Here is a 12,716-nt window from a genome sequence, read left to right as displayed (position 1 = left end):
AGTCCTTTGTCAGAGACATGGTTTGGAAATACCTCTCCCAGTCTGTAGGTTGTCTCTCGCAGAGCAAACGTTTAAATCTTGATGGATTCCCATTTATCATTCTTTTTTTTTTTTTATGGAGCCTACTTTTGTCATGGCCAAGCACTCTTCACCAAGCCCTACATTGCAAATATTTTTTCTCAAATTTTCATAGTTTTATGTTTTTTTCGTTTAGATCTATTACACATTTGGAGTTAATTTTAGTGTAAGATTTAGGCTGGGGTGCCTTGTTTTACATTTGGGTATCTGTCCAGCTATCCCAGTGCCCTCTGCTGAGAAGACCACCCTGTCCATGAATAGCCTTAGCACCTTTGTCAAAAATGAAATGACCACGTCTCTATGGGTCTCCTTCTGGGCTTTTTGTTCTGTTCCACCGATCGGTACATTTGCATCTTTGCCAGCACCTCACTCTTGTGATACAGTCTTGATTGGAATCGGTGCGGGGGTATGATTCCCCTGCCATTTTTATTTTTTTTTAAATTGTTTTGGCTCTTGTATTTCCTTTAATCTTCCATATAAGTTTTAGAACCTGTTTATTTGTAGGTTTTTAAAAAATCCTACTGTGATTTTGATGGGAATTGCATAAAATCTAAAGGTTGGTGTGGGGAGAATAGACATCGTTACTATGTTGAGTCCCAGTTCATGAGCATAGTAGGTCTCCATCTGTTTAGTTCTTCTTCATGTTTTGTAGTTTTCAGGACACATATCTTCTTCCTGTTTTGTTAGATTTTAACTAAGTATTTCATTTTGGGGGGGAGCTATTATGAAAGGTAATTTTAAAATTCTGGGTTTCATTTGTTTCTTGCCAGTATATAGAAATGCGGTTGATTTTTGTGTGTTGACCTCGCGCCCTGCAGTGCTCACTTACTAGTCCCAAGGGTATTTTTGTTTGCGTTTTTTATTTTTCAAATTTCTGAACAGTTTTCTACTCAGTCATGTTGCCTGCAAAGAGGGACGGGTTTATTTCTTCCTCCCCAGTCTGTGGGCCTCCAATTCCCTTTTCTCGCCGAGCGGCGCTGTCCAGGGCGGCTGGCGCACTGTCAGACACAGTGACGGGAGTGGCTGTCCTGGCCCTGGACGCGGTCTTAGGGGAGAGGCAGTCAGTCTTCGGCCGTTGAGTGTGACGTAGGTTTTTTGTAGATGCTGTTTATCAAGTTCAGAAGGTTCTCTTCTCATCTTAATTTGAGGGAGTTTTTATCCTAAATGGATATTGAGTTTTGTCAAATGTATTTTATACATCAGGTGGTCCTTCTGTTACTATGTTAATGTGGTAGATTATATTGATTATCAAGTATTGAATTGCCTTCCTGGAATAAAGCCCGCCGGGCTGTGGAGCTCATTCCTGTTCCGTGTCGCTGGACTCGGCTTGCGGGTATGTTGTTGAGGGCTTTTGGGTCTGTGTCCGAGGGGGACACTGGGCTGGCGTTGCAGGGGGTGTCCGCGTGCTCCTCTGGCCGAGAGGGGTTTTCGTTGTTGCTGCTGGGGCAGTGCCTTGGCTTCGGTGTCCCGGCGAGGCCGGCCTCATAAACTGAGCTGGGGAGCACTTTCTCCTGTTGCTGAAAAGATGTGGGGATTTGCCGATCTCTTTGAAGAATTGCTTTTGGTTTCAGGAGTGTTTTTTCTTTATAATCTTCTTTTCAGTTTCATTGATTTCTGCTTTATCATTTCTTTGCTTCCACTTGCTTTAGATTTATTTTGCTCTTCTTTTCCTGGACTCTTAAGGAAGGTGCTTAGGATTTAAGACCTTTCTTCTTTCTAGTATTAGCGGTTGCTATAAATTTCCCTTTGTGCACGACTTTAGCTGAATCCCACACATTTTAATATTGTATATTCATTCACTTCAAAATATTTTCTAGTTTTCCTCGAGGCTTCCTCTTTGACCCATAGATTACTTATCAATGTATTCATTTTCAAGCCTTCTGGGGGCTGGGGGTCCCCCTTTCAAAGTCTCTGTTGTACAGTGTGAGCTCAGCATAGCCCAGAATGCAGAGCGGGCACTGGGGCGGGTGGGGAGTTCCGGAGGCTCTTGGTGCTGGTACTAGAAGCTGTAGGAGGGGCTCCTGAACCCTAGAGCGAGGGGGAAACTCCTTTGCCCCTTTGCTCTGCTCCCAGCCCCAAGCAGTCCCGGGGTCGCAGCAGCAGAGAGGACAGGTGCCTTTGCTCGTGAGGGGAGCGAATGTTCTCTGGCTGGAGGGTCTGTGACCCCAAGAAAGAGTGAGAACACCTCATGCTTTTTTTTTTTTTTTTTTTAATTTTTAGAGAAAGAGAAACATCAGTTTGTTGTCACACTCAGTTACGCATTCATTGGCCGCTGTCTGCATGTGCCCTGGCTGGGGGTGCCACAGCCTTGGCGTATGGGGTTGACACTCCAGCCGAGCTGCCGGCCAGACCCCTCAGGTGCTTGCTTCTCTCTCTGTGCTCCCGCTGCACAGCTGCGGAAGGGGTGCAGTGTGGTGGGGCGATGCACGTCCCAGCTTTCTGGCTGGAGGACCAAAAAGGGAAGGCCCAAGACATCAGAAAATACCAGGGACAGCACGGAGGGCGAGGAGCTCAGAAAAGCGGTCCCAGGGAGTTGTCTCCGCGCCCCCCGGCTTGCCTCCACGCCGTGCCCGGCAGCAGATCCGACCCAGAAGGACGCAGTGAAGCTTTGAGGGCTGAGCTGTTGGGGGACCGCTGCCCCAAGGTCCGGCCTGGCCAGTGGGTGGCACGTGCGCAAGACAGGTTCAGGAGTCCAGGCCCGCAGCTATGGTGGGAGGTCCGATTCCCTGCCGGTTTGGTGTCCTTGAATCCTGGCCTCCTTCCCCAGCTGGCCTGCTTGCTACTGTTCACTTCTCAGGCTCCGGGAGCTGCTCCATGCACCTGCCCGGGCTTTCGGGCTGCGTCCAGTGAGAGACACGACTGTGTGTTCCTCTCCCACCTCCTGGGTCCGGGACCCGCCCGCTCTGAGGAGCAACTCCCAGCCTGTCCAGCCGACGCACTGTGGCTGGACGCATTCACCGGCGGGCGTCAGGGAGCTGGCATTCGCTGACGGGCTTTCTGCTTGGCTTTTCAGGAGACCCCAACCAAAGAGCTGGGACACTGTGGAGCGGAAGCGCGTGGCCCGGAGCGGAGCAGCCCCGCACCGTCGCCAGGTTCCCCCTACCTGAGCAGGTGCATAAACTCCGAAAGTTCAACCGACGAAGAAGGTAGTTCACTTCACAGTCGAGCTTTAAAGAAACTAAAAAGAGCACATTGTGAATCGTGTAAACTTTTTGAAGATAATGTCAGATGTTGCTTAAATGGCCCCCGTGACACGGGGCAGCTCTGCCATCTGCTGGGCCGGGCCCATGTTTGCTGACCTGCAGAGCGCGTCTGTGTGTTTGCTCTGTTTTCCGTCATGAGACGACCAAAGGAGAACGCTGTCTCGTTTTGTGCTTGCAGGCGGAGGCTTTGAATGGGATGACGACTTCTCCTCAGACCCTTTCATGTCAAAGACAGCGAGTAACCTTCTTAGTTCCAAGTCTGCGGTGCAGACATCAAAGTACTTCTCGCCGCCGCCGCCGCCGCCGCGGAGCGCAGAGCAGAGCTGGCCCCACGCGGTGCCGTACTCCAGGTTCTCCATCTCCCCCGCCAGCATCGCCAGCTTCTCCCTCACGCACCTGACCGACTCGGACATCGAGCCAGGAGGTGAGGGTGCGCGGGGCCGGGGTGCGGCCTGGAGACTGTCCCTCTGAACTTGAATGCCTGTCAGTCCGGTGCGCTCCTGGGCGGGGAGACGGTAACAAATTCTTCGTAAAGCTCTCACCGTCTCGACAGTGCGCTCTCAGGGCCACGGGCGCTCCGCGAGCTTGGTGCCACCACCAGCAGGTGCCCCCGCTCGGCCCCTGCGGGGCGGGGTGGCCTGGGCAGAGGCAGGGCTTGTCCCAGTGTGGGGGCCGCCTTTTCTTGCCCCTTTTTCCGCGTTCTGCTGGCCACCGCTCCGCCTCCAGTTCCTTCTCCCCTGGAGGAGCAGTTCCTCACGAAGCTGGTGCTCTTGAGAACACCAGGCCCTGGTTTTGGGGCTGAGCCCAGACGGGCCCTGGTTTTTCCCGGGACTGTTGATTTTGCCATTAAGCCTTGGTCTTCATGCGATACCAGAAGGTCTGGGCGAAGTCACGGGTAGGGCACATTTGAAGTGGTATTATCTGAACATATGGACCCTTTTTTCTCCATAACTAGATTGGAAGATAAATGTTAATAGGTACATTTTTTTATTTGAAGTTTGCAGATCAAATAATAACTAGGAAATGTAAAGAGCTTTTGTTTGTGTTTGTGCTGTGCTTAATTGTGCCGATTAGATAGTGCCCGCGACCTGCCGCGCTGTCGGAGGGGCCGACGTGTGCCAGGTAGGGCTGACTTTCTCCCGGGCCCTAAGTCTGGACGTTGACCCAGCCTGGGAGCTGAACAGATGTGTTTGCGAGTCTGGCAAAGGCTGACCCCGGGAAGAACACCCGGGGCCCGGCAGGTGGCGGGTGTCCCCACTTGCAGCTTCACTTCCTTTTCCTGCAGCACAGATCAGATGCGAACCAGACTGTTTTTATCTGTGATGATCATTTTTAAACCCAGCTTTGCTTGCTCTCTTCTAAATAGGAAGCAGTGAAGATGGAGAAAAAGATTAGATGGATGCCGATGCGCCCTCGGGTCCCAGGCCGCTTCTGCAGGGCTGCAGTCCCGCTCCGCCAGCAGGCGACGCCACCCACGGGACATCTGCTGAGACAGGACAGGGACGAAGACTTGGGAGTCGGAGAGGGTGCCGGGCTCCGTGCCCGGGGCCCACGCAGGAAGCCCATCTCTGGAGGCGTGGTCCCGTCCAGCGCGTTTGCTGCCCTGGTGGCCGCTCTTGCCCACTGAAGACACGCGGGCTCTGGGCGTCCTTGGGGAGGGCTGGCCCTGCTCGGCTGCGGGGGGTACTGGGGGCTCCTGGTGGCCTCGGGCCTCCGTGCGGGCGCCCTCTGTGTCCGGACCTGTGCGGCCCCTCAGTGCGCGGGGGCCCAGAGGACACGTGGTGGGACTTGGCACCAGCGAGCCATATTTATTATTTTTAAAGAAATCACTAACTGCTTTCTGTAATTGCACTGTGGAAAAATGTTTTAAGAGTCCTTGATATTGTACAGAATCTTAAATTATTCAAGGAAAATAAGGCAGGTCAAGCTGGTGCTACCCACTAGTTTGATTTTTTTTTTTCTGTTTTATAGTTTGTTTGCATGGTACTTGTAAAGCTTAAATATTTTGAGTGTATGCAGTCCTTAGAATTGTTGGAATTGTACATATGGTACTCTTTCGTAAACGATAAATGATTCCGAATGTTAGTGTTTCACGTCCTCATAGGAAATATTTTTGATGAGTCCCGCCAGATGCCCTGCTGCCGGTAGACTGAGCCCGCGCTGTCTCTTCTCCGGGAGGCGGCCTCCCCGCGGCGGGAAGGCTTCTCAGAGGAGCCAGGGCCCTGCCGCGTCCCCGGGTAGCTCTCCCACCCCATGCCCCAATTTTTTAAAACTCTCTTGGTAAAAGTCGACAGGCGATACACCCCAGAGCTCAGCGCCAGGTGGGCTGTGCAGCCCCCGCCCCTCCCCGGCAGTGGCGTGGGGCCCCAGGGGCGCTTCCCCTCTGAGCCAGCGCCGCCGTCCGCTGACCCCTGCTGCTTGGTTTTGGAAGCGCAGACTGTGGTGGCTTCAGCATCCTTGGAACTCCTGCTCCACAGAGGGCTCGGGCTCCACAGGGCGGTTGATGGGTTCTGTGTGTACAGCTCGGCCTACGGGGTTGAGCCTGTAACCACTGCGAGCTGGACCTTCCCCTCAGAACCAGTCCGAGTCATGCCACCTGGCTGGTTTCCGCGGCCTGGGGGACACACGGCATCCTGCAGCTGTGAGGAGGGACAAGGGGCAGCCGCAGAGCCCCCGCTGCCGGCACATCCTCCTGGTGGGAACCTGGGCAGCCCCGCAGGGCCGCGCACCCACACTCGCCCTGGGTGCAGCGCACTGGCCCTCCCTCTGCACGGAGCTCCAGGTTCTCCCCTTGTGTGGAAAGGGGCCGAGCGTGTCCAGGGCAGTCCCGCAACGTTGGCGACCTCGTTCTTCAGTCCTTGAATTGTGCTTTGACGAGGGACGTTCCCGGGGCTAGAGCAGCGTGGCGGCGCCCTGCGGAGGGAGGCCAGGCCTGCGGCCCTGGTGCGCGCCCCTCCCCGCTGTTCTGGTGCTGCTGCGACGGAGGCCACAGGAGCTGGGTCTTGGGGCGAGGCGCAAATGCGGACACTGGCTCGAGTTTCCATAGTAAAGTTTGACTTTTAGTGTCAGTTCTGGTTCACTCCACCAACTTTTTATACTAGCAATAACTTTCCAGAGCAAAAACAAGTTCCGAGTGGAGAACGAGCCCCCTGGGGGCCCCCCCGCCGTGTCTGTGAGCCGGAGCGCGGTGGGGGCGCTGGGCCCGGCGCTGGGCGCTGCGGGGAGTTACCAGGGCGTGAGAAGGTGGTTTTGCCAAAATTGCCAAACTCTGAATTTCTTACTGTGGTGACTTCCTGAGCTTTCTGAATTTTTACATCTAACTACCAGCTTGGTTTAGAGAGGAAATGAGACCATTATACTAGTCTTTTTTAAAAGTATAGGTTTAAGGGTTTCAGGTGTAATGACTAGAATCAAGCAGATCCATAGAACATACAGTCTTAATACAGTCAGCGCAGGCTAGATCTGATACTTCGGGATTGTCCATTTTTCACTATGATCAAGGAGATTTTAACAACATAATTCCCATTTTAATTTATTTTAAGTCTGTGTCACTCTCATAACTAATTGCCAAAAAAAGCATTTTGTACCTTGAGCTGGGGGGTGGGCTGGAGTGGCGAATCTCATCGTGGGGTTGCATGGTCAGGGAGAATTTATATTTATAATAAACACGTAAGTGAACATGTTCTTTTGAAATCTCAAGCAATACACAAGAAGTGAATTATGTACATTAAAATTTTCAGCCCATTTTTGAAATGTCAGCATGTGCTTTGTTTCACTTTTTGGCTCAGTCGGTATCCAGTAGTGGGTTTCCAAGCCGTATTCCCCTAGTAAGTCGTGCAGCGAAGCAGGCGGTCCGTGGGTTCTCTAGGTGCAGTGGGCGGGGTGTGGAACACCTGGCCCGCGGTGACATTTCCAGGCCTCCCGTGGAATCTCCAATCAGGTTTTAATTAGTCCTCCTTTGGTGGAGTGTACGTATTTTAGATCCTATAATAAAAATAATGTGACCTGCATTTCCTTCCTAGCTAGATGCTAATTTTTGTTGCAAGTCAGAAAAGTAAAAAGAGTGCTTCCCAGATCCTTCTGCAGCGTGGCCTGGGGCCTGGGGCCGGAGCCGTTGGTCTTAAGGGTGAAGAAGCTCAACAAAGCTGAATTGAAAGCAGACTGCGTTCTCTTTTTAAATGTACAGGTGATCGATGGTCCCTATAGAAATGGGTTTCTCTAAGACAAGACTGTCTTGCTGCCATAAAACGCCTCTAAAGCCTCTTCCTTTTAGTATTATTTTCCAGAGGGTGGTTGTAGGGTGAGTGACTTGCTGCCTGTTTGTCCTGAGGGCCCAGCTGGGAGGGAGGCAGCTCCTGGTCTACCTGACGCAGCTGGTCACCTGACAGCTCCGTAAGGGACCCCCGAGGTAGGTAGGCTCCGAAGGTTGGGCTTCAGTTTCAGAGGCCAACCCGGGACATACAGCCTTATGAAAAGTAGCCTTAAAGTAAGAATGGCTGTATGGAGTTACTTCAGATCTAAATCTCAAAAACTATTCCCAGGGTGTGACGGGGTCGGCTCTAGCTTTCGGAACAAAGAAGATTCTCTTTGGTATATAAGTAAGTTCTTCCGAATGCGTTGACAGTATTGAACTACCGACAGCCTGTTGTTTGGATGGCTTGAACACGGCTCAGTTCGGGCTCCACCGGCCTCAGCTGGGCCTGCGGACCCACTGTTTAATTTCACCCGCAGCCGAGCGCCGCAGGGGCGGGCACAGCTGCGAGGTTTCCCTGCTGTACTTTAACACAGTTGTAAGAGTTGTATTCATGGCAATGTGACATTCATGAACTTTCAGTTTAAATTGTGTACATTTTTAAATTGTAAGATTTTTACTGTATATTGATGCATAGTGTGATTCAATAAATTGCTTGTAATTTAAAAACTATTTAATATTCAAAATAAATATAGTTATATATTTATAAACTCTGTAGCTGCGTTTCTTCCGTGTTTTCCACCCTGAGGCCCAGGGCGGGTGGCCTGGCGCGCCCTGGGCTTCTCCTGCCGCGGCTGCCAGCGAACCCCGGGAAGCCTGACCTGCCTGCGGGCCGGTGAGGCCCAGTGCACCTGTGAGCCGAGGCCTCTGCACGTGGGGGGTTTCAGAAGCATTTTGGTTCCTGAGGCCCAGCATCAAATGAGCTCTACGCCGAGCGGCGAACCAGCTCAGAGGAAGCCTGTCTCTGCTCTGAGTGGCCCTCGTCCCCGCATCGCGCTGGCCTGGCCGCCCTCCGCGCCCCCCGCCCCCGCCCCCGCCCCCGCCCCGGTCCCAGCTCCAGCTGCCGCGAGCCGAACAGGCTCTCATCGGGGCCGGCGCTCCCGGCCCCAGCGCGGGCTGCGGAGCTGCGGGGCGGGGCGGGGCGCAGCGCGCGGGAGCCCGGTCGCGGGGCTCGGTGCGTTCTCGCTCCCGGGCGTCCCCCCAGCCCACAGAACCCTCGAGCCCAGGCCTCGTAACCCCCTTTACGACACCTGTAAGCGGGGAGGAAACTAAGGCAGGGTAAGGGTGCGATTAAATAGACGTGGACGGCACGGCCGGGTGGAACTAGCTGCCCCGGATTCGCACGCGGGGCCTGGCACCGCCCCTCGCTCCCGCGCCGGCGGCGGGCGGCGGTCCCAGGGCCCCGGCGCTGCCTTCGGGGACGTGACCGCTGCTCGTTGAAGAAACGAGCGTTACTACAAAACGGTTTTTCCGCTAATTCTCCTCGTGCTCCGAGCCTGAACCCCAAGGTCAGGGACGGCGTCCAGGTGCGTCCCGGGGCTTCCCCTCGGGCCGGCGGGATCGCGCCGAGGCCTCCGCCCCGAGCCGCCGCCGGGCTCCGCCGTGGGAGCGCGAGCGCAGCCGGCGCAGGTGCGCCCCGCCCCCTCGGCCACCACCGCCCAGGCCCCGCCCCGCGGATCATTTACATGTGGCGGCGGCCCCGCCTGGGGCAGCTAAAGCAACGTGTCCTTGTCCCCCGTGGGCAGCCCTAGCGAGTGCGGCCGCAGATACCCAGGTACAGGGGTAGGGGTCGTGGGTGGCGGGGGCCGCAGGGAGACGCCCCGGGGATCTGGGGGAAACTGAATGGGGCCACCCACAGGTTAGCCTGGGGGGCCACTGCAGGCTCCGGCCACTGTCCACCTCTGCTCAGCCAGGTCCACAGCAGTTCCGGCTCCCATGTCGTCCCTTCAGGTGATGTGGTGGCCGGAATCGGTGCCAGTCCATCTGGGCAGAGAGGAGGCAGAGGGCTGTCCTGAGCTAGGATGGCGCTGCATCTCTGGGTGGCCCGAGCAAAGTGACAAAGGCCACCTAAGCTCAGGAGCCCGGGTGGGGGGGGGGTGGCAGTGAGCAGCATGGGGCCAGAGAAAAGTCCAGGGGTCAGGATGTCTCACTCAGGGGCCGAGGGGCTCACCAGGTCAGGGACAGACCTGAGCGGACAGCGTGAGACCAGGCAGGGGCGTGGGGGTGTGGGGCGGTCAGCTCGGGGCTCTGTCAATGAGACGGACCCTGGGGTCACTCAGTGTGTATCAGGCAGTCATCTGCGATTGGGCAGCGAGGAGGCTGCCGCAGGTAGCTGCCCTGAGTGTCTACTGGCTGTTCTGAGTGTCCACTGGCCTGCCGAGTGACCACAGGGTGGCCTGTGTTCTGGATTTCAGCTCCAAAGGCCCCCCCCACCCAGAGCCTTCACCCCCAGGGATAACCTGTCTGGAACCATGAAGACCAAGAACCGGCCCCCCAGGCGCCGGGTGCCTCCACAAAACACAGAGGTCACCTCAGGGGATCAGACCCCTGAGAGGCCCCAGCCTGGCTCCGCGGCCCAGCCGGCCAAGGGCCTGCGGAGCAGGACAGCGCGGATGCAGGGGGTGCGGGCCGAGGGCGGGCGCCGGCGGCAGGGGCCCTCGGGGCCTGCGGCCCGGCGGGAGAGCAGCATCCAGCGGCGGCTGGAGAGCAACGAGCGGGAGCGGCAGCGCATGCACACGCTGAACAACGCCTTCCAGGCGCTGCGCGAGGTCATCCCCCACGTGCGCGCCGACAAGAAGCTCTCCAAGATCGAGACCCTCACGCTGGCCAAGAACTACATCAAGTCGCTGACGGCCACCATCCTGACCATGTCCAGCGGTCGCCTCCCGGGCCTGGAGGGGCCAGGCCCGAAGCTCTACCAGCACTACCAGCAGCAGCAGGCGGCCGGGGGCACGTTGGGCGCCACCGAGTCCCAGCCCGAGGGCCACCTGCAGAAGTACTCCACCCAGATCCACAGCTTCCGGGAGGGCTCTTAGCACCTGCCCCGGCCCCACCAAGAGCCCGACTGGTGGTGACACGCCACATGGACACGGCCCCAGCGGCTTCATTTTCCCTGAACACTCAGCTGCCTTTCTGGAACACGTCCTGGCTCCCAAGGGACAAGACCTGGCCGAGGCCACGGCCCTGCGTGGCACAAAGCCCAAACCTTCGCGTAGGTCCCGGGACCTGCTTTCTTTCACTTGACTAGGCAAGAGCTGACAGGCCTTTATAACTAAACTCTCTTCACTCCTGGCTCCCCCTGGAGGCAGGGGACGTTCCAGGAAGAGGTGTCCTCGGTAAGTCTCCCCTGTTACTCCTGAGGCCCAGGCCTGGAAAGGGACCTCCCCGAACCTGCAGCAGAGCCTCCTCCTTCAGGCTACATGGAGGCACAGAGCAAAGCCCATGGCCACTCGGGGAGTGGGGCCACGCCGAGACAGCACCTCGCTGTCAGGTGGAACCCTAACCAGATGACCTCAAGTTGATCCTGAAGGGGGCTTCAGCGGTCCTGGAGGGGCTGGGGTGTTCTCCTGCCTCCTCCTGTGCAGGGGGCTCCTGACTGCGGAGGGACTGAGCCGGGCCAGGGGGCCTGTGGCCTGGTGCCGAGGGCGCTGGAGGCAGGACGGGGAGCGGGGCTGCTGGGCCCTGGCTCCCCGAGCGGCTGGGCTCGGCTCCGGCCCCGGGGAAGGTCCCTCCCCAGGCCTCCCTTGCGTCCCTCCCAGGTTGGCTGCTCATTGTCATCGTTGTCACCGACTGGGCGGTCTGACAGCACTTTAGAGTGTCATTGGGCCCTGGTTGGGGTTGGGGGCCCCGTGGGGCCCCCTACAGGGAGGAGCCTGGGCGGCAGAGCCCCCTCCCCCCCGCGGTGTGCTCCACCGGGGCTGGACTGGCACGTTGGCAGGTGTCCGCGGGCTTGGACCGGGCTTCCTTCTGTGGTGTTCCTGCCCCATTGGCGTCGACAGGCTTGGCGACTTTGCTCCCAACTGGCTGGCATCTCCCCTCCCTTGTCCTTCTGCTTACAGCCCATGTGGGGAGGGCACAAGGCCCTTGGCAGCCTCAGGCAGGAACCACAGTGACCGGGGCTGTGGCGAGGGCAGGGCCAGCCTGGCACATGGGGGTGGGGTCCCCTGTGCCCAGAGCTGCCCCGTACGCCCTCCGGGGGCATTGTGGGTCGGGGGTGGGCTGGTCCAGGAATGTCACAGCCGAGGGCTTGTCCCTGATGCGTGGCCTCGCTGTCCCATCCCTGGTTGACCCGGCGCAGCCATTTAATGAGTTTCCGGGCTGTGCGTCAGCCCTGGCAGCTTTAAGGACAGCAGGTGGCACCCTTCGGAACAGCCATTTGCCACCTCTGTTCTAACTTACCCGGTCAGGTGCTGGCTGGGCCCTCCCCGGCCCCTCTGGAAGGTGGCCCAAGGAGGCCTGTCCTTCAGCGCGGGGCCGGCGGGAGCCCCAGGTGCCCCTGGACTGCCCCGGCGGGCATGGCTGCTCTGGAAGGGCCCTGCGGTGACGGCCAGGACAGTCCACCGACAGGAGCCAAGGCCAAGGCAACCCTGAGCTCGGGACAGACGGGGTCCGTGCGACCCCCGCTGTGGGGGGGCCTGCTGGCTGGACACAAAAAGGCGAGGCCTGCGGACCCGGCGGCTCTTGTGGTGGCTGGGCCAAGGCCGGAGCGGCGCTCGGCGCGCCCCTGGACTTGCTGAACCGAAAGCACGGGGCGGGCGCAGGCGCCCCGCGGAGGCTCTCTGTCCAGGAGCCGGCGCCCAGTGACGGAGCGGCAGGAGGGCGCGGGGTCGCCCCCTTGCGGGGTGACAGCCCTGGGGGCTCTCTCCCCCTCTGTCCCAGTCTTGTACCTGCGCCTCCTCTGCCCCCTGAGGGTGCCCGGGCCCAGATGCCCAGTCCTTCTCCGCTGGAGGCTGGAGGCCGTCCGCGTGCCCTGTGCCCGCCTCGCCAAGGATCCTTAAAGGTCTCAGTCTCACTTTCGGGGGGCTGAATGTGGGCGGAGTGAGGAGACAGGTCTGGTGACAGGCAGGTAAGGTCTGCCGCTGCTGTCTGCCCCCTCGACCCTCCGCGTCGACCCCACGCCCAGCCGGACTCTTAGGTCCTCTGAAGAGTCCTAACGTCAGAGACCCTCACAGACCAGCTCTGGT

At 57.8% G+C, this 12,716-nt stretch overlaps 2 protein-coding genes across 3 annotated transcripts in view; both read left to right on the top strand.

Moving 5' to 3' along the window:
• Window positions 1-8,172, top strand: part of LMTK2 (lemur tyrosine kinase 2) — a 56,043-nt gene extending 47,871 nt beyond the window's left edge. For both annotated transcript variants that reach the window (XM_054568878.1, XM_054568821.1), the window contains exons 12-14: window positions 3,092-3,224; window positions 3,460-3,705; window positions 4,648-8,172. In XM_054568878.1, the coding sequence (XP_054424853.1) occupies window positions 3,092-3,224; window positions 3,460-3,705; window positions 4,648-4,676 (408 nt within the window). In that variant the 3' untranslated portion in view covers window positions 4,677-8,172. The remainder of the gene's footprint in view (window positions 1-3,091; window positions 3,225-3,459; window positions 3,706-4,647) is intronic.
• A 1,818-nt stretch (window positions 8,173-9,990) lies between these two features.
• Window positions 9,991-12,650, top strand: BHLHA15 (basic helix-loop-helix family member a15). Its single transcript, XM_054581276.1, has one exon. The coding sequence runs from the start codon at window positions 10,005-10,007 to the stop codon at window positions 10,566-10,568; it is 564 nt and encodes a 187-aa protein (XP_054437251.1). The 5' UTR covers window positions 9,991-10,004; the 3' UTR covers window positions 10,569-12,650.
• The last annotated feature ends 66 nt before the right edge of the window (window positions 12,651-12,716 follow it).

The sequence above is a fragment of the Pteronotus mesoamericanus genome, unplaced genomic scaffold (assembly GCF_021234165.1).
Source record: "Pteronotus mesoamericanus isolate MK-2021 breed Mesoamerican mustached bat unplaced genomic scaffold, CSHL_Meso_final contig_1, whole genome shotgun sequence".
Lineage (NCBI taxonomy): Eukaryota > Metazoa > Chordata > Mammalia > Chiroptera > Mormoopidae > Pteronotus > Pteronotus mesoamericanus.
This window is presented reverse-complemented; position numbering and strand designations above follow the sequence as displayed.

What these genes read in the sequence shown, in the direction of transcription:
- BHLHA15 (XM_054581276.1), top strand. Translation starts at nt 10,005, where the DNA reads ATGAAGACCAAGAACCGGCCCCCCAGGCGCCGGGTGCCTCCACAAAAC.